The 21472-nt window shown below is 38.0% G+C and overlaps 1 protein-coding gene across 6 annotated transcripts in view; it reads right to left on the bottom strand.

Moving 5' to 3' along the window:
- Positions 1-21472, bottom strand: part of EEA1 (early endosome antigen 1) — a 76971-nt gene that overhangs the window by 10089 nt on the left and 45410 nt on the right. For all 6 annotated transcript variants that reach the window (XM_052774238.1, XM_052774236.1, XM_052774237.1 and 3 more), the window contains 13 exons: positions 20689-20838; positions 19550-19669; positions 19117-19320; positions 17722-17922; positions 16737-16850; positions 15361-15516; positions 13287-13426; positions 12349-12679; positions 10753-10854; positions 9082-9276; positions 8050-8232; positions 1689-1874; positions 1099-1230 (listed from right to left, as the gene is read on the bottom strand). In XM_052774238.1, the coding sequence (XP_052630198.1) occupies positions 1099-1230; positions 1689-1874; positions 8050-8232; positions 9082-9276; positions 10753-10854; positions 12349-12679; positions 13287-13426; positions 15361-15516; positions 16737-16850; positions 17722-17922; positions 19117-19320; positions 19550-19669; positions 20689-20838 (2214 nt within the window). The remainder of the gene's footprint in view (positions 1-1098; positions 1231-1688; positions 1875-8049; positions 8233-9081; positions 9277-10752; positions 10855-12348; positions 12680-13286; positions 13427-15360; positions 15517-16736; positions 16851-17721; positions 17923-19116; positions 19321-19549; positions 19670-20688; positions 20839-21472) is intronic.

Genomic DNA, 21472 nt, shown 5'->3' with positions numbered 1-21472 from the left:
CAGAGTATAAGCCTTTAGGAAAGAATTTCTGGTTTAGTCTGATTGCTTGTAGGGAGATCCAGAGATGAATATTAAGCTGCCATTGGTGTGCACACGTTTTATATACATCTTTATAAATTTTCTTCTTTAGAATAGAGATTTTAAGAATGTAGAGAATTATAATAAACTTTCCCCAAAATCCAAGAAAGTACTGGGCATAGATTGCTTGACAGAAACAAAGTACAAACTTCTATCTAAAAATAAGAGACCATTTTCTAAACACTGGAGAACAAAAGAACATCTGAAACTCATAAGATATCACGTTACTTTCTTTTTATTAGCATATAGGGAATGTCCCTTCATTTATACTTGTGCAGCAACTTAAACCCTGTGTGCTTAACAGATGCAAATATAACTACTAATAGTATAATATGGACAACACAAACTGTGGACTTTTAGGAGTGATTGTTTCTACAGAGACTAAAAAATGAAATACGTAGAATGTGGCGAGAAATAGTTTGTTTTACTGAAGACTTAAAATTATTTAATTAAAGCCTCCAAACTTTTACCCTTTAGAGAGCTCATTTGATTGTTACAATTTTGGCAGAGAGTTAGTCTTTTATGAGGCTCCTGACATTGTTTCTTCCCCAACTGTGACATTTTAAGGCATTTTAAGAAACCTCAGCACATCAAGGGAGTTTCAGTTCTATCACATATCCTTGAGAAGTACCAGATGTGCCTAGAATATCTGGGAAACTTCACATTCATTACACTTTTGGACATCTTTTCTGCACTTCAGAATAGTCAAGCAAGGGTATGCACAGTGAATCTACAGTGGAACAGAAGAAAAGCCAGGACATACAACCCATCCTGAAGCTAAGACAAGTTATGTGGTCCACCTGGCCAAGAACACTGGGCACCGGTGCTACAGGATTATCACTAATCAGGTCAGCATTGCTCAGGAACCTCAACAAAATCTGTGCTTTGGTTCCCTTCCCTGTAATACTGACATTTACAGCAACCATCTTTGCAAAGCCAATCCAGATAACACCTACTGAGCAGGCACATATTTCTTATCAGATAACCAACCACATGAAGACTCAGTTTGTCTCGATATACCTTCTCAAATTCTTGCTTGCAGGCTCTAAGCTCTTCACCCAGCTTAGCACTTTCTTTTTCAAGTCTACTCCTTATTTCCTGGAGCTCTGTTGTTTTACATTTTTCATTAGCCAAGTCTTTTTCTTTCAAAATCTTGAAGAGAAATAAAAAATGCTAGAAAAGTTACTTCTTCCAAGTTCACAAAAAAACCCCACCAAAACCAAACCCAACCAAACAAAAAATATCCAGAGCCCAAAACCTACTTGGAGACTTTGTAATTAAGGGGAAACAACTGCCACATATCTCTACCCACAGTTCATAGTGCAAACAATTAGCAGCATGTTTGCAGTTTTAGATTTAAAACTAATAACGTTTTTCCATCTGTCTAGCCACTTAGAAAAAATTAACAGCCTATTTCAAACCAAATTCACTTCAACTGTCTGTTGAAAGTCTTTGCACCAGAGGTTCAGAAAAACTGCCACTGCTATGCACTACAACAGTGCTATGCCCTCAAAATACCCCTTGTTTAGAGATGTAACAGAAATTAATAAAGGGTGCCTGCGTGGGGTTGATGTGTCTGTGTGAAGATTTCAAGAGACAGAGGCATTTACCCTGTCATTCTGAAGATCCTGTAACATTTTGGTCTTCTCACCCAGCTGCTGCTCCTTCTTTGATGCATCCTGCTCCAGTGTAGACTTTGCTTTCTTCAGTTCCTGAATCTGCTGATTATTGCTAGCAATTCGATTTCTGCTGGAAACTAATTCTTCTTGAGCTAGAGCAAGTTTTTCTTCTGTGGACTGATTACAAAGAGAGTATCTGTCAGTATAAGAGCTTCAGATACTCAACAGTCGCTTAAACATTTTCCACACGGAAAAATCGTTATCTAGTGTGCAACATTTAGCTCCAAATGTTGACAAAGCATACTTACAGAAACCTCTAGGTTACAAGGTCACCCTAAGTAAAAAGAAACTACCACAGTACCATTTCCAGCAGCAATACCTTACTGTACATATTCCAGCTTGCATCCTTCCACAGAGATAAGGTGAAAACATACAGAAGGGCAGAGAATGAAAGGCGACTGATAAAGAGAGAATGAACTTGAATTTGTTCACACAAATTTGTTCTATTCTCTGGGCAAATCAGCTGCTCTATAACTCTAGACAGCTGTTCCTTAAGAGGCAGTGAAGCTATACTGTGAAGATTTCAAAAGTCATTCAATGCTATTTTTTACCAATGACTTAATGAAGCTAGTGCTAGGACAATTGTAAAATTTTTGAAAATCCTGAAGTGAAATGTACAAGCTAAAAACGCTACTATCAGGACAAAACGTTTCACAGTCTCAGCTGCACCAGCATTTTAAACACAAAATTTAAAATTCCATTCAAAGTCTACTACAGATTATATTTTAGTTTGTCTCCAACTCTCCTCATTACCTAGAAAAAGAACCCAGATTTATCTTTCTACAACAGGTCACAAAAACCCAAGAAACAACCTAAAATTTGCACCCAAGGCTCATTCTGTTTGCTCACAGCAAAGTCAAACTTTGGGGTTCTTCCTGAGTTAGTATTCTGGAGGTTATTTTTTTAAAAGCCTTCGGCTTAGGCAAGGACTAGCTCCACTTAGAAGGATGTTCTTTCACAAAGAACCAATGAAAAAGAAAAATACAAAACTCATCCTCCACTCCTCCAAAATATTCGTATTCTATGAAAATTTTTGATGCTAAGATACAGAACATGAGGTGAGGAGATTTAGTAGTAGTAGTAAGTTTATTACCTTTAGTGCACCAGTAAGTATTTAAATTCTTTCAAGATAAACTAAATTCTTTTTGAAGCTCTTACTTAAATCCTAATCAAACCTCTTGTTGAAGGTTAGTGATTTTAAAAGGAACAATAAGCACAACTTTGACTGCACTTAATTATGCATATGCTTTAGCCACTCCTGTTTTGATTTAAAAACAAATTGATTTCTAATGCCTCCTAAACCTCCCTTGGAATATCTGACGGATTTTGCCTCAGTCAGACTCAGTTTGAAACACCAATGATGGAACACAGCTGATTCAATAGCATTTTCAACAACTCCAGTGGCTCTCAGAAAGCTCACACTGGCTTCTGAAATTAATTTGCAGACAAATTATTTTATTTGCTTTTTGAGCTATTAGAGTTTAACACTTCACAAGGTGTTAACTCAGAAATTTTTTTAAGCAAAATAGGAGGTGCTTTTGCAATTTCAAGCTTTCAGCAGTGTGGGTCTTTCAGAAAGCAAAATTATCCCCCTCTGCTCTACTGTGGGCAGTGGAGTACCGTATTTTCCTAACAATAAGAAAGGATGGGAAGTGCAGCATCATCATATAACATTTTCATGGGAAAACCCAATAGTCTCTGCAGTTTTAGAGAGAAACATAATGAAGCCACAGCTTTTATTCAAATTTGTGTCCAGTAGAAGAAATGTGGTTACATCCAATTTGTTAGCACAGGATGATGAAATTTGATGAAGTGGATAGTGACACCCAAATTAAAAGCCTCGCGTAGGGGATACTCCTCTCTCAACCCCCCCCGCCCCCCAAAGTGTCCACTGGACAGGTTATCTCATTGTGTCTATACCTAGGCTAAGACAATGTAAACGTTCTTATAAGGGGAGCCAGTATTCAGCCTACTCTGCACTGTATTATGCACAAATATTTCTATAATTCAGTAGTTTGTTATATAAGAGACTTGGAATTTTGCATACAATTTAGCATACTATAGCTTACATATATAAGTGCCTCTTAATTGTGCTGTGATTAATGATGCTACCTAGCTTAACTGGGAAACCATTCAATATAATTTTAACAGTAAATCAACCTTCTATCTATTTATGCCTTCCTTTCTGCTTTGCTCAAAAGTCTCTCACAGCATCCTTTGGAAATGAGCAGAAATCTTCTGGCACATGGTTAAACATTCCAGTTATTATCCTTGCTCCTGTCCCAGTCTCCACTGAGACCGTAATTCAGCCCGATTCTTTTGGACTGCTGAGGAGCTCACATCTTTAACATAAAATCACCTCTCAAAACATCTGATGGCATTTACCTTATTTAATTACCATTCAGTTTTGCCATTGCTCCCAGAATATGACAGGTATTCTCCCAACAAGGTACCCTCAGTCATGAGATTGCTCTTTAGGATGACAGACAAACTGAATGCGAGGAAAAGGTACAGAACAAAAGAAGCCAATCTGTACTTATTTTTTTAAATAAAAACAGATGCTAGGATGACAGGTACAGAGTTTAAATAAATAAAAAGATAAGATAGCACAGTCTGATTCACTACAACTTGGGCCGTTGCAGTACAAATAATAGTGCCAACACCAGAACTGGTCCTAGCTGGGTGATAAGACCTGGATTCATTCCACCTAAGTGAGGTGCACAAATGAGTGTTTTAGTCTGCGTGCTCCCTGATCCCAGTCCACAAGGAGAGACATGAAATTATTCACAGATGCTAACCTGATCTCTCTTCACTTCCTAAGAAGAAGGGTTAGACTGACTGTAGGCAACTTTGGCTCCTGACGTACAGACCTGAGGTTTGGCAGCACGAATATTGTCCCAGAACGTCCGCTGAAGATACACTGACAGCGATGCCAATATTGGCGGCAAAGAAACATTCTTTTGAGAACACAGAGGAAACCAGGACTGACTACAAAAAGCACAAATGCCAAGACTGAAGGATACTTGGCAGAGCTCAGGAGAGCAGGATTCACACAAAGTATGTTTGCACTAACTCAAAATCAAGGCAAAAATAACAGTTCTGCATTTTCATTAATGCTTCTATATGCCTTTTCCACAAAAAAAAAAAAAATTTTGTGCGTGCATATACAAAAGATATTTATATATTATACATATATGCATATACACACATATATTTATATATATGTGCATATATATACAAAAAATATTTAGTAGTATTCTTTATTATCTATGTATTCTTTTTTTATCAAAAACCATAGCTTTTCCAACAAGCACTCAAATCCTACCCAATTTCTTTTTCCAGTCACAGAGACAAAAATGTATGAGTGTAGTTACTGTTATAGACTGTGCATTTTTAAACCAAAGTAAATTTGCAGCAAACAGTACCCATAAAATTATAACTACATTCTCACTTCTGATTTTGTTACAACACTTCTCGCTTTTCCTCTGCAAGACTTAACAGCTTCAAAGTTCGCATCTGGATATAGCTACATAGCTCGGATCTTCTCTTAGGGAACCAGAAACCAGGGTGCAGCCATGCTGCTGGCACTCCAGAGAGCGGCTGCCCGCCCTGCTGCTCTCCCTCACGCAGTGCTGTATCTCCAACTGCAAAACTTCACTGAGGCATACATTTACTTTTCAATCACACCCAGCCATCCCAGCAGTGATATTCTGAGCAGATGCCAGCAGATGGTGCTCGGTGTACAGCCCAGCTCCTGCCACCCCCCCAAGAACCAGACCTACCACCCTACTCACGTCACCCATACACTGTACCGTCTGTCCCCACGCCTGAGACCTTGGCCTCACCAATGGCATGGTGCTACACCACGGGAGAATATTTAAGTTTTCCCTCGTAGTGTTTTTAACTAAAGAAAACCCAGCACTGCTAAGGATCTCTCGATACAGCCTGGCCATGCCTGTCCCGGACAATGCTGGGCTTCAAACCGTGCTGGCTCAACACAGCTGTGTAGGGAGTTCATATCTCCACTAAAAATCCTGCACCGAAAGACACCCAAGCTCACCACACATACGCATTTTAAAAACTTCTACTACTGCCTACTAATAAGACTAAGACCAGTCTGAACCCCAGCCCACCCACCAGCTTCGGTTCCAAATTTTAATCAAAAGCCATAGCTCTGGCTCAAACTATCCATTTTTTTTTTTTAAGTAACTTGCCCAAAGCAAAACAAGCCAGACAACTGACTTTGAATTGGACTGTGAAACTCTACCATAAAGTTCTTCTGACGTGAGTGGCATTTTGATATTCAGCTCTCAAGACCAACATTATCACGCTGAGGCTTTCTGAATGTGCTTTTTCCTTTGCAGTCTTGTAAGACAAGTTATCACTGCTTCTTTAGGTCAACATTGCAATGAGGCAGCACATCCATGAATGAAGATCGGCTCCCCACCTTTTCCCTCTTCTACATTTTACAGAAAAATGTGGTGGCAAGCAGACTTCACTAACTCCAATTAATATATGTTTTTAGAAATCTTTTTAAAATCAAGCAAACAGCCTCCAAGTTCTATATCGCATCAGTACTGAGGACCCCAATCTTCCTCAGGCTCTCTAGGCTCCACTGAGACTTACACAATAAATCAAGTTACCTGACTTCTCATCTTGAAAATCTTGTTTTCCTGTTGCCATCACCTTATTTTACCTTTTTGCATGGATGTTCTCTCTCTTTCTTGCTACCATCCCCATTCAAGTTTCAAAGCATGTGAGACGCATACCATCCTATTTTATACTTGCCAGAACTAGAAGTCATCAGGCTGGTTTAATAATACTTCTTCAGAGCTATTTTTTGCACCAAGCAGTACTTAAATGAAAACTATACCAAAAATCCCAGTTACCGAGCACATCCAATGCTTTTACAGGTCATTGCATTACCAAATGTTGACCTAAATGCATTGCAGGAAATTAACTCACAGAGGTATGTGTGCTATAGTAACTAACTGTAAAAAAGAGTATCTTTAAACCACCATTGCTTGTTAACCATGTGGAATTTCTTCACAATTTAACACACTGATTCAACGAAGCTGCACTGAAAGAAAAGCTTCTGTAACCTGCAGGGAAATGTGGCAGGTAATCTAATGCTACGGAGGAGGAGTAAGATTAATAAAACTCCAATGGCCTGTACGTAAAGGAGCTATTTGTCTTTTTCTTAAAATAACCCAAACCTGGAGTTTGGCCAGGGCTCCACAACTCACATGGGCCTACCTGAAACAGCCACAAGACCTTTAACGATTTCAGTGGTGGGACTGAAAGGCTCCACTGGGACAGGTGAAAGGGAGCGATGACATCTAAGCAGTCACAAAAGGCTCCCTTTATACATCCCGAAGCAAAGAGAAGCTGACATCTAAACCAGATCAGACGATCTGTCCTCCCCAAGTGCCTATTTCTCTCCATAAACTTCAGAAGAGCCTAGAACAACAGCGTCAGACACAGACAAAGCTGCAGTGGGATTCGTCTGAAGTGAGAAGTGCCAAAGCTACACATCTTGCCAGCAGACAGCCAGTATCTGCAGCACAGCATGTCCTGGGACTAACTGGAGCATTGGCTTAGCACTGACATGAAGGAGGGGGGCCGAAAGCACAAAAAGCACCTTTGCTAACTGACTCGACTCCCAGCAATACCTCTTTGAAGGCACTACACCCTAATGCCAGATAAATCAGATAAATTCAGCTTAGGAATAGCAAAAACTTCAAGGACTAAGTTTGGACACTTGTATTCCAGGCAGGACTCTAAACCTACTGTTTCTATTAGTTTGACATCTCTGAACGTCCACAGTCAGCCGGGAAGAAGCAGAAAGGGCAAGGACACGGGAAAAGACTGACAACTAAAATTCTAGTTCAATCATCTAGAAGATAGCGGTTACTCACATGCTGGCAGACTTTGCCCTAAACAGCTATGCTGTTTAAAGTCATTGAAAGCTACAATATATAACAAGGAAAAGCAACACAAAAAATTAACTCTTACAATAACACAAAAATAAATCACCTTTCACTTTGCTGCTGCACAAATGCAAGGGTATTTCAGGTAAACTGGCAAATACCCTTGGCTTTAAATTAGTTTCAAGATATCCTTTGTCCCAGAGGAAGGGATTGAACAGCACTAAATTCTATATATAGCAGAAGAGCTTTTTTCTGCCTATACAGTTCTTGCACTGCTTCTTGGTCTTCAAAATCTGTATATCTACTTCAAGATCTGTTTGTATCTACTGAATCACATATAACATTAAAATGACTGTAAGTACCTTAAGGTCTTGCCTAGTTGCCAGCAGCTCAGACTCTTTCCCATAAAGGTCCAGCTGCAGCTTCTCCATGTTTTCCTTATGTTTTTCATGGGTCTTCTGTAAGTCTGCTAGCTTGACTTTCTCTGCTTTAAGCTCCTGTGCTGACAAAATAGACTGCTGTTGCAGTTTATTCTCCAGTTCTGCCTGAAACATAAGCATAGGAAGTTTCAGTCAAAGTTAGAGACAGTAAAGTAAGCTTAAACATTTCAATAAACTGCATTTCTACTGCAAGACAAGATTTTTTTTTTCCACTTACAAAATAGCAGTTCGGTAATCTGATGTTTGTGATTTTACATTTAATATTTAGTTTTAAAGTTAACAACAAAATTTAATTCATGTCAAAAGACTAAGTGAAACACATTAAGACCAAACATTAAAAATCTAAATAATGTTTCCAAGTTTCCACAGACTGTCTAAAGCACAAATATGATCACGTAGCATAGGGCAGCCAAAGCTGGAGCAACATTTAACAGTGCATGGCACAGAACACAACATTCCCTAATGTTGTAAGACATCTGAACTCTTTCCATTATGGTTTATGAGTTTCATACTGTCACTCAGATAAATTCTTTTGGTATAATAAGAGAAGACTTGGTTTAAAGCTGCCATGAACGTTCCAAAACACTGTGGGGTTTGTCTAAACTACTCTCACAAAATTCTACTGCTTTACAAGAAAATGGCAGCTCTTGCCTCATAGCATGCTCCTGAAGCAAAATAAACACAATCTAGCCATTTTTATCACTTTATTGAAACTCAATTCCTACAGAATTCATATTTCAGCACTGGTTCTTTTTACTTTATTATTGTTGTTGTTGATGTTGTTTCTGTCTCCAACAGCATCTGAAGACCTTGTTTCCACATCCTGACCTTATCATTTCCAACTAGACTACAGCAAACAGCTGTTTATCACAAAGTTATTGACATAAAAGCTGCCGCGTTTATCAGAGAAATTTACATTAGTTTTCTTAAAGGAGTAAGAGAGGCCAGTCTTACCTTTTCTAAAAGGGCAGTTTTTAATTCAGCTTGCAGTGTCTCACTATGTTTTTTCTTCTGCTCAAAAGATTCCTTTAACTCTCTCAGCTTTCCCTGGAGATGTTGCTCACTTTTTTCTTTCTCCTTCAGAAGACCCTGAATTTCCAGTACTTGTGCTCGTGCTGAATCAAGTTCTATCGACAACTGCTTAGAAATCTATATTCAAAAATATTAAATAACTGTATATAATTTTAATTTAAATCACTATTTGTACATGCTGTAGTGTGTGAAACTGCCTATTGAACTGTGTGGATGACAAATTACATAGTTCAAAAAGCAAACAGACAACTTCACAGATTAAAAACTAGTCAAAGCTGTTAAAGCTGAAGATACAGCTTTAGGAAATCAGCTCCCAAAAGACTGCTAGAAGTTGGGGAGAATCCCCTGATTGTAGGAACCTGAAAGCTTTGCCCTACTCTACTTTTCTCTAGGCATCTGTTTTCCTCTGCCAGAGACCAGATGCTAAGCTATACCTTTCTTACAATCCAGTATGCCCACTCTTACATTTTTACAAAGAGTTGCAGATTATTTGCAGGAAACAGTTTCCAAGCATGGTACTGTTATTTCCTGAACATAGAACCAGACCATCCCACAGTGTCGCTGCTGCTACCTTCTGCTTCAGAGCTAGCTGACTGAACACTGGCAAGTAGATTTTGAGAGCTACAGTAACACATTAAAATCATCTGTTATTCCCAATTTCCTACACCTTAGAGCAACTGCAGTCTTTTTTCACCATTCAAAATTAAGAGTAGGCAACTCTTCTCAAGCCAGCAGTGGTCTGGGCTCTCCTGCTGCTGACTGCAGCAGATACCAAACTCATCCTCCTGCCCTTGCCACAGAGGACCATAGTGCTTCTGCTGAACGAGAGAGTAGCCAGGAGAGCAGCAGTAGCAGTCACAGAGCAATCGCCATCGCACCTCCACATCCACAAACCCTCTTCCAGGCAGTAAGAGTCCATCACAGCCCATCAAACTGTGTCCACTGATCGTACCTCTTCTGATTCCTTTAGGAAACAGCTGACAGGTTGGGTAAAGAAATCCACAAAAGCGGATTTGGCCTTCAGGCTGCCAACTGGACTACAGGATTTTGCAGCCTGAATGCTCATCTTTAAAAAAGAAGTGCATTTGGTCCTTATGCAGTCACAGCTAAGTGACTTAACACAAGTCTGCAAAAGCAACTAAATCCTTCAAGGATATCTGAAAAATATCCTGTCAACCACACAGAGAACGTACTGATTAAGTCTGAGACTGAAACAGATCTAAGGATATGAGATAACAACTTTTATTGTATGAAAAAAAATGAGGACATGGTAATATCAAGTAACTGTTTCACTAATGAAAAAACCTGAAGGGCTAAAATCCCCTAAGGTATGTGAGGCACAGAAGTTAGGATTAAAACTTGTATTTTAAAGCTTCATATTAACATCTAGGAAATTTTTAGTATCACCTTATTTCCTTATATCCACAACTTATATCACCTTTTAGTAAGACCTTAGTGCCCCAGGTAGATTACAATTTGAGAACTGCATCCTCTTTATCTCTCATCAGTCCCAGCACATGAAACTGAAAACAAACCTTTTAAACATTCATTGTTATTGGTTTCTAGATTTTTGAAACTAAGCGGACAGCTTACCCCCTCCTTTTTTTCCAGTGAGTTTTTCAATTCATTCCTCTCTTTAGCTACAGACTCTGTTTGTAGCTGGAGCTGGTGTTTTGCTTCTTGACAAGATTTTTCCTAAAAAACATAAGACAAGGAAATATTCCTGTGAGCTTCTAAGACCAGGTACCCGGTATTTTTGCAGGATCTACAAAGCCTTGAAAAATAATGCTTTCCTTCTCAGTGAAAAAGCTTTCCTTCTCAGTTGCAGACATATTTCCAGCTCAAAACTTCTCAAAACTTTAACAGTGGTAAATCTGAACACAGCTGATACCCTGTACTAAGAAATGCAGCCCTGTGCCAAAGAGTTTTTCTGATTAGGGACAGTCTCCCTGTTCGAACCTGCTGTTGGCAGCCCTTCTCCTTCTTGTGGGAAGCAGTAGGCTCATCACACTCCTCAGGATCCAAAATTTCTTGATGTTCTAAAACTCATGAGCAAGTACATTTGGGGGACTTGTATGCAAATACAATTACATTTTAAGCCCAAATACTATGCACTTAAGACAGTGGTAAGCCTCCAAATGACTACAGAATTAGAAGCAGAATCTGGACTCCTATCTTTAAGTCTAAATTGGGGAGAAAATCCTTCAAGTTTTTAGCAGAAACAAATATTTAAACAGCAGTAACTAAGTAAAGCAAACAAAAAGGCTTATCTTAAAAAGGTGAAAGAGTAAAGGAAAAAATGTTATTTTTAACTAGGAGCAGAATTTTTTTTAGATCGGAATAAAAGCACCTCTGACCGGGTTCTGGGAAATGGTGATATGTAAGATGAGAAAGGAACGAGAAAGACACCCCTACCATGTCTGAGGCATGGGCGTCAGAACAACTGTACAAGAAAATCTATAAAACATGTATTCATATAGTGCCCATTCGTATCACCAACAAAGCAAAAGTGGGAAGAAAAAGGTGTATTTTAAGGCTCGTAAGAGTTCACTTTCTTTACCATAATAGGCTGCTCTGGTGACCAAGCACTTGTTGTTACACCGCCACTCATGAGACCTTTCTGAAACTCAAATAATTCTAGTACTCTGATAATACCTTAAGCTAGGCATCTCCCCAAACAACAGACAAATGTTTCTCTGCCTGCAGTACGCAGCCTTCCAGCATGCCCAGACAAGTGCACAGAAAGGTTCTATGTACAAAGACTCCAGAAAGGAAACTAAAATGGCCTCAGAAAAATAACATCTTCTTCAATACGGTGGCACTTTAGCGAAGGGTTTATAACTTTGTGCTGTTATAAGAAGGCTGATGTATTTTTAAAAAGGGGGACATTTCCCATCAAACTGTTTCACCAATTGTCTCCACTTAGTTTCTTCACCATATTAAAGGCATGCAGCAAGAAAAAGGGATCCTGTTGTGTGATACGATTGATGTTTACTACTGTAAACATCCGGACAAAATTTAAGGTAGGACACATGTATGAGCTACTAAAAATCAAAATTTGTTTCTCCTTAAGGCAATTAATTTCCATGCATTGTCATTGCGTGTACGCTGCTTTCAGACAGAAAGCAAAGTCATTTTATCAGACTGTAAATACACCAAACTTAATGTCTAACGAAAGAAACCACTAACCATTTCTGCCACAGCAGCTTTTCCTTTTTGTATTTCTTTTTCTAATTCCTCCTTTTTTTTTTTGAAGGATTCAGAACTTTTTGAGAGCTTGTCTTTGGTAGCTGTAAGGTCCTTTAATAGAGTATCCTTCTCTAATTTCACTTGTTGGAGCTCTGATGTTGCTGCTTGCATTTTACAGTCTAATTCCTTGAGTTGTTTACTTGTATCTTGATTTGATTTCTCAAGGTTTTGTTTCAGGCTGGCCTTCTCCTCCTCTTGCTTTGAAATTTGCTGTTTCGCTTGTTCAAGGGCCTCAGATTTCTTCTGCAAATCCAATTTAGCATTAGACATCCTGCAAATACAAAGAGAATTTTTTTTTTTTTAATTATTATTCTTCACAGGTTCTTTTGTATCATTAAATACCTCTATTATTTCATATATTAACTGTAGAACTACTTCAAAGCATAGCTTTTTCATCCAGAGCACGGGCATTTTGTCTCTCCAATGAAGATATGTCAGCAACTCTAAAAACTATTTTGAGATGGATTTTTCTTCCTCAACTATAATGTACAGAAACTACCCCTTTGCTGCTTATGCATAAATTGCAAATTAGTCTTTGAAAAAAGTTGCAGAGCTATGGATATTTAAAGATGGACCTCAGTACATCAAACTGTTCAGATATTTAGCTGACAACAAGCACAGTGAATAAATTGAAGAAATGTATTGAATCACAGCAGTCAGTGATTCACATGAGACAACATGGCAGATGGAGTCTGCTTGGCATATAGAGTGAAAGAAAACAGGTGGGATAAAACTCAGTTCTCAGAGCAGAGGGAACACATCAATTATCTACGATTTTAAGAAACCACAGGAGAGAACAGCAAAATCTCAACTCTAGTCCAAGGCACTCTGGTTTTATGTCTGACTTTGAAAAGTACTGTAACAAAGGAAATGCATACGCTTCTCTTGCTGCTTCAAGTTGTTTACTCAGTTCTGCTGTTCGGAGGTCTAATTCTGTAGATTGCTGTCGCTGCTGCTGTAACTCCTGAAGAGCTTGTTCTTTGCTTGCTTTAGCGTCAAGAATGTCAGCTTCAAGTTTCTGAGAGAGAAAAATAAAAAGTTAGAGCCATCAGAACACAACCAACAAAATAAAAACAGTAATAGAAAGCAGAAGTCATCTAGTCTGTGAGTAGCATTTACTGTAGAAAGTCTTTACTGTAGAAAGCAGTCACAATTCTCAGGCATCACCTCCCTATTTCATTAGTTTGCTATTTATCTTTCATTATTGAGTTCCTGCAAATCTCTTGCTCCTCCAGAACCAAACTATTTTGGTAAAACATTCTGAAATCATCTTTAAATTAAAGACCAAGCAGCCATTTTACTGCAAAATAATAGATTAAAAGCAGAATCTTTAAAGAGCTTATCGAAAACACCTATACAAAAAAAGGCCATACACAGTGCTCAGCTTTGGTGCTGGGTTCTCAGCCACCATCAAGTAGTTTCAGCAGTTTCAAATGACTGCTGATTTACATATCCCAAGAACTCTGCCATTCTTTATAACAAAAACAAAGACATGAACTACAGCTGTGAAGAAACCCTGTGCTCGCCTGGAAGAGGTTTTGGGGTTTTTTTTTTCCCAAAGGTATTTGTTCATTTACATGGAGTATAAAGAACACAGGAGTCTTCAGCAAATGGGCACTGCTTAGACTCTTCAACACACTGACTGTTTTACAGGCACTTCTGCTTTCACGCAGTGGCCATAAAACAAAATGGCCAAGTTTCTCCAAGAAAATTCCCAAGGGCTTTTTGTTTTCTATTTTTTCTTTCTATTTTTTTTAAATACCATGCATTCAACTGGAATAATCCCAAAGAATGGTGATGACGCCAAGATTTTACACAGAATTACATTCCTGTTGACAGCATCAACAACCCTGCTCAGTTTCACACTTCAGCTACCAGGAACCTCGTAAAATCTTGTGCAAGCAAGCACTGTATTCCTCCCAAGCATTTGTGTCTGTTGGTTACTTGTGAAACTTTAGCAAAAGGATGAAAAATAAAAGCACAAATCAAAGTGGGCAGAGAAAAAAACAGTGTGCAGAAGAAGAGAGATGGAAGCACAAAATAATTATGCTGACAATGCAAATGTATGACAGCATTATTTTTTAATAGCATTGGATTTAAAATTTCATATGGGGAAAACAATCTTCCTTCTCTTCTATAGTCCACATAAGCTAGGAAAACCACTTAACTCAGTCTTGAGCATATATACTGCTAATCTCCCTCAAAACAGACAGACAACACTGCAAAACCAATTCTGCATTGCTCCTGAGATCCCTGTATCATATGCTTTTATATATTGTGAATTTTGACTACCAAGAATTTTAAAAAAATACTGAACAAAGGTTAAAGCCCAAATTTAAAAGCTCTCAAGCATTAGGACTCATTCATATCCTTAACTGAAAATACTAGTATCTCAAAACACCAAAAGGTTCTGCAAACCTGCCAGAATTATGTGCGCTGTAAAAGAAAAACTGATTCCAGAACTGGAATGCAAAACTGAAGATCAAGTTAGAGGAAAAATACTGATAAATAAATCTTGATAAAAAGCCTCTGTAGAAGCCTACTGGAAGGCTTTAGAAACAAATTAAACCAGACAGGTAGTGTTAACTTGGGCTAACCAATGTAACACGTACTCCCTGCTACCACTTGTAAAGTGTATAAGCTTGAACTTGAAGACTCTAATTTTGGGATGTATTCGTCTCATAACACTTTCCAGGTAGCACAGAGGTTGGCAGAAGCACACATACAGGAAAATGACAGTATAGTGGCAATGTCCTAAGCCCAGCTTCTTAGTGTGATGTGCTAGCATGGAAGAAGAGGAGAATAGGATTAAATGGTGGATCAGGAAACACTAGTGAAAAAAGAAAACCTACAAATCCTTCCCCCATAATTTGAGCACAGCTTTTATCACATACTACCAAACAGCAGAGAACATCAGTTTCTGTAAGCTCAGATACCGAATTCAATACAAACCTTAAGCTGTCCTTCTAGCTCTTCAGTTTTCTGTTCTAAATAAAGATGTTTCTCCTTGTACTCTTTAAGATTGGCTTCCAGCTGAGCACAGTATTCCTGCTTGTCATTTAGCTTAGCTGTAACCTGATCCAACTGAACGCTGACCTTATTTAACTCCTGAGGTAAAATAAAAATACAAGGTTGTTAGTTTTTAAATAAATTCCAAAAATGACTAATGTCATATATGCTTTAAATGATGTAACATGTTCAAATTAAAAAGGAAAATAATGTTTCTTTTTTATTCTGAGGGACAGGAAATTGAGAGGGGAAACAAACATGTGCAAAAATTCTCTCTGTTAAACTGATGAAATTTCTTTTGAAGCCTCAATATTCCTCTCAAACATTACAGGCTGTGGGCTAAATCTTAACAAAGGTATTTTAAGTTATAAATGAAAGAGGAATTGTAGATAATAAATACACTAGATCCTGCAGTTCGCACAACATTAACTAGAAAGTAACACTACAAAACCTCAGAGAAATTTTTTGCTGTCTTCATGAAATCAAGCACCACTGAAGAGGAAAGCCAATACCATGGAAACAGTCAGTTCTCCACATACCAGAGATGATTTCAAACCATTTTGTTCAACACAAAACAATGTAATTTCTGCAAGAGACATGAACACATTCACCTAGTAACCACTATGATGACATCTACATCAAAGCTCACTGCTCTCCAACCAAGCTGATTTATTTAATTATTAATCAATTATTTAACAGTTGCAAAAAGAGGTCTTCTGTTTACAGCAATTAATTACGTTGCCACGCTAAAAAATGGTGCTATGTTAGCATCTGCTGGATGTTTCCATGAAGACCACAGCAGCACCGATTCTAACAATGCAAATATTTGATTCAGCAGCCAGTGGAATGCTTCACTAGGATTAACACACATTAAAACATGCAATTTTAACAACAGCCTTTTGGTTTTTTGTGTCAGTTGGCACACAGATAATTATTTCTGAGTTCAGGCATCTGATTCTGAATTTATCTGAATCTGCAATAACAGTTAAGAGTTTTCACTTTTAGGCAGTGCATTCTACAATCTTTTCTTCATAATATACAGGTAAAAATTCAATTATAGCCCAATAGGACAGCTTAGATTCTGAACCATAATTGTACAGGAAGGAGTAGATTTTCAAGTAAATTCTTTACACTGCAAAATATATCTGGTCCAGATTACAGCAAAAAGAACTGAATACATATCATATGGTTAAAATATCCTAAGTCACAATTTCTAAATGCGTATTCACGTTTGTTTAGTTTGTAAACAGACTATTCTTAGGTTTTTAAGTAGTTTTTTAGGTAACACACAAACTTTATGTTTATATGTTGCTTATAACCTGTTGCTTATCTTGCAGTGCGTGCTGGGCAGTGTCCAGATGATTCTGAAGATCCGCTCTTTGAGCAGCTTTCGATGCTTCTGCTGAAAGTAGCAATTCAGTCTTTGCTTTTACCTGAAAGACAAGTTGTATTTCGCTAAAACATCTATTTTACCGTAACTCATTTTAAATTTTTTTATACTCATCAGTAAGTTTAATAGTAACATCAGTAGCTTTCATGTGCTAGTGTAAAAAAAAAAAAAAAAAAAAAAAAAAGAAAGAAAGATTTTCAAGGTTTAGACAAATATCAGGATTTTAAGCCAAAGTGAGTTCTTACTTTGAGCTGAAAAAAAGACAAAACAAAAAAAAACCCCAGAACAAACCACCAGTCCCACTCACCATCTACTCTAGGAAAATATTTTTACTTACTAACAAGGAACAATGGGATATACTTACTGCATTCACACCCATGTATACATTGATAACCTCAGACTATACGCACATTTAAGACCCTCCAAAATTTTTAAAAGCAAAAAGAATAAGAAACAACAAAAATATGCTTCCACATGCATACTATCTTTCTCTGCTCCTACCTGCCTGTTAGGGAACAGCCTCCCTTCCTTCCAAAACACTCAGCAGGGGTTTGGATGGCTAATCATTACAAATACAGCAAGAGGTGCTTGAGGACAGATTCTCCCAACTCAGTTGTGAACTTGGGGGGTTTTAAATTAAAAAAAAAAAACCAAACCAAAACAAACAAACAAACAAACAAAAACCAGAAAAACCCAATAGAGACAAAAAAAACCAACAAAAAAACCAACACTTGCTATCTATTGCTATTCTGAATGCACTTACATTTTCCTCAGTTTTATCTGCCTTATTCTACTTTATTGATCTGCTAGTAGAAACATGCAATTTTTCCTCAATTGCTTTGTACATTCTCTGGAGAGAATACAGAAATCACAAGCAGGATTTAGCATCACCAGACAGTATAGAGTTCCTTTACCTGTACATCAAGTTGTGATACTTTCTCTTTACTTTCATTTAGCTGGCTGGTTAGTTCAGTGATGTTTGCTTCCAGGGAAAGCACACGGTCTTGAGCAGCTCTTAGATGTGCCTTTTGCTCCTGCACTTGCTCATGCAAATTCTCTTGGGCTTGTTTATGACTTTCTGACTGATTCTTCAGCTTCTCTGTCAGCTGAGTTACCTGCAGTGAAAGGAGGTAAGGAGAAGAGAAAGCTGGAAAAGCATGTCCAAGGAAGTCATGTATCTTTTAAATTTTAGCATGTCTTATCATGGCTCTGGAGACTCAACACTATCACATTGCTTTTTCTGAACTATTACAGTAAAGATATATTGTACACAATACCACAATTTAAATAGGTTACCAGTGGAAAATGTAAGCAAAAGGGAATCATCAATTTGGCCCTATTGTAATAAAACCAAAATACTAAGGGGACAACAGATGCAGACTAAACTAAATTTTGGTGTTGAAAGTGGGAATTAAGCCTCTTTTTAAAATAAGAAAAACAAACATGTATATGTATCCAAAAATTATTTGTAAGTACATATTACTAGCATATTGTTGTGGTTTAACCCCAGCCAGCAACTAAGTACCAGGCAGCTGCTCATTCACCTCCCCCTCACTCAGTGGGATGGGGGAGAGAATTGGGAAAAAAAAAAGGTAAAACTGGTGAGTTGAGATAAGAACAGTTTAGTAGAACAGAAAGGAAGAAGAAACTAATAATGACAACAACAACAATAATAAAATGACAATAATAATAAAAGGATTGGAATATACAAAACAAGTGATGCACAATGCAATTGCTCACCACTCACCGACAAATGCCCAGTTAGTTCCTGAGCAGCGATCCAGCCCACAGGCCAACTCCCCCCCAGTTTATATACTGGGCATGACATCACATGGTATGGAATACCCCTTTGGCCAGTTGGGGTCAGCTGTCCTGGCTGTGTCCCCTCCCAGCTTCTTGTGCCCCTCCAGCCTTCCTGCTGGCTGGGCATGAGAAGCTGAAAAATCCTTGACTTGGTCTAAACACTACTCAGCCAAAACTGAACACATCGGTGTGTTATCAACATTCTTCTCATACTGAACCCAAAACACAACACTATACCACCTACTAGAAAGAAAATTAACTCTATCCCAGCTGAAAGCAGGACACATATGTACATAGGAAACGTCTAGGAATTCTTTCCCCTATGCTGATAGCAAGGAAGACACCAAAAGATGAGTCCTGTGAAATTTACAATAAGATCTTTACAGTAAGTATCAAAGAAACAGCAAACTACAGAAAAGATTAGTGTCATATCTGATGATAGAAAAAATGGAAACAGGATTCAATAATTAGAATGAAAGAAAGGAAACAAGTCTCCGAGTTCTTACCTGTATTTGTAATGCATGGTTTTTCTCTTGCAGCTGGTTAAGAACTGCAGTTTCTCCTTCACCAGCTTGAATTTTTGCATATAAGTCCTCTCTTTCTTTTTCTAGCAGAGAGATGTTTTCCTTGCTTTTTTGAAGCAAAGCCTCAAGATTTTGAATTTTTTGGTCCTTATCTCCAATTTGTCGTAGTACTTGCTCCAAATCATTCTAGAAAATCGCATAATAGCTTCCTTAATTATAAGGACCTTAGAAGTTATTCCTAATGCATAAAATGTTGGATAAATTTATTAAACACCTTCTGTATATTCTGTTCTAGATTTACAAGTTACTTTATTGAAACTAGTATAAGTCATGCAAGTCACTTTTACAGAGAAAACATATTTAAAATAATGAAATCTGAAATACACTTTCATATTAGGACACATAACTATGTTACCTGGGCTTCTCGTAGTTTTGCTGTAGTATTTTGCTGAAGTGTCTGCTGTTCCTGGTGCTGCTGTTTTGCCTTGTCTAATTGATGTTGCAATTCTGTGGAATTTGCTGCTTTTTCCTTTAGCTGAAAAAAAACAAAACCAGAAAACAAACAAACAAACCAGACTAATGAGTGAACAAGTACCAGTCAGTATGCCAATAGTGCTCCATGTTCATTCTGATGCTAAAAGATTTTAGTCTAAACATTAATATTTGAAAACTGGTATAAAAATAAAAGTGTGTAATGCTAGTTAAAGAATCAAAATCTAACCAAAGCATTCATTACTATTAATAGGTGAGATTCTATATCACAAGCAAAAACTATAAAACAACTATCAGACATATATGTATTTTAGCTCTCAAAAATCTAAAACGCAAGAGATTTTTAGTAAGTTTTTTCCAACAGTTGTTAAGGTGTAACATGACTGATAATATAGGTACCTGTAAAACAACATTATTATTACTATTATTAGCAGTTTTAGTAGCAACTTCAGTTTAGCAGTCTCTCCACTTCTATACTGGTCAAGGCTTTGCAAATTAGCTACAGAAAAGCTTTAAAGCTTTGACAACGTACCACTTACATATTTGGCCAATCCCCATACAGGCAGCAGAAAATCAGCAACATATACAAGATGCTCATTAAAACAAACAAAAATTATTAAAACAAGTGTTTTCTGCCCATCCACCCCACTCAGGTTCTTAACTATCAATGACCTGCTGTGCCATGTTTACTTTTTCTTCATGTAGGGCTTTATCTTACAAAAATATCTACACACAAAACTTTACCCATATAGGCTAAGGTGCATCTAAGTCTTTTTTTCTTAAGATCCTTAGACAAAGCTCGTAAGCGCAATATGCACATCTTCTGTTCATCTGTAAAGCACCATGAACGTACATGCATCCGATGAGCATTTAGCCTTACAAAAATCTGTAATGCAAGTGGCATTTAGGCAGATTTTGACAATTTTACTGTAAGACTTTAACAGTATTAGTCAAATGAAATTCCCGTAAGGACAAACTTTATAAACTGCAACATCACCACAAGTCTATATACAGGCTACTATCAGAACCAGAACAAACTAGAGTCTGCATAAAAGCCCCTACCTGCTCTTCAGCACGAGAAAGTTTTAATTGCAGATCAGCGACCTGCTGCTCTTTGTCCATCAGTTTCTCGCTAGAGAGCTGCCTCTGTTCCTTGAGCCGCCCATGCGCTTCCCCTAGCTGGCGCTCTGTTTCGAGAAGTTTACTGTGCAACTGGAAAAAAAAAAAAAAAGTCTTTTTTTTAGTCATTCTTTAGCCAACAGCGCTGTATTTTAGACTCGCTTTGTGCAGTGTTTACCTTAAGTTTTCATAACCCAGAGTAAAACAACTACATGAGCTCCTGAAGTCATGTATGTACATCATACACCTCAGAAAAACAAATCATGTTAAAGAACAGCATCAACTGCACAAGCATAACAAATACTCAAAAAAGTAGGTTGGATGGACTCAGAAACATCCTCATTTATCTACAGAAGCCCTTCAATATGAGTTACAGAGATTTAACAGAAACACAAAGAGGGCAATCCTTCAAAGGCATAAGGACTATCACGTAAAACAGTGATGCTCATCTTGCACAGCGCACACCCTCACTCCTGCAGATCCAGTGGCTGAAGCACCATGCCTTTACCTGCCCCGCTGGCTCCCACAATATACTGTTCTGCATTGCTAGACTAGTAAGAGCATAATTCTTAGCTTGACCTGGCTGCGTCAATGGCATGTATCTCTGCGGAGAAGAGACAGATGAACCTTCAACGTAGGGTACGCAGTAACTTCCATGGCTTATAGTCCAGCACCTCCTAGGAGCAAAGAGTAAGTAGGGACATGCACTCTTCCAGCTGGACGTAAG

This window comes from Harpia harpyja, chromosome 23 (genome assembly GCF_026419915.1).
Source record: "Harpia harpyja isolate bHarHar1 chromosome 23, bHarHar1 primary haplotype, whole genome shotgun sequence".
In the NCBI taxonomy this organism is placed as follows: domain Eukaryota; kingdom Metazoa; phylum Chordata; class Aves; order Accipitriformes; family Accipitridae; genus Harpia; species Harpia harpyja.
This window is presented reverse-complemented; position numbering and strand designations above follow the sequence as displayed.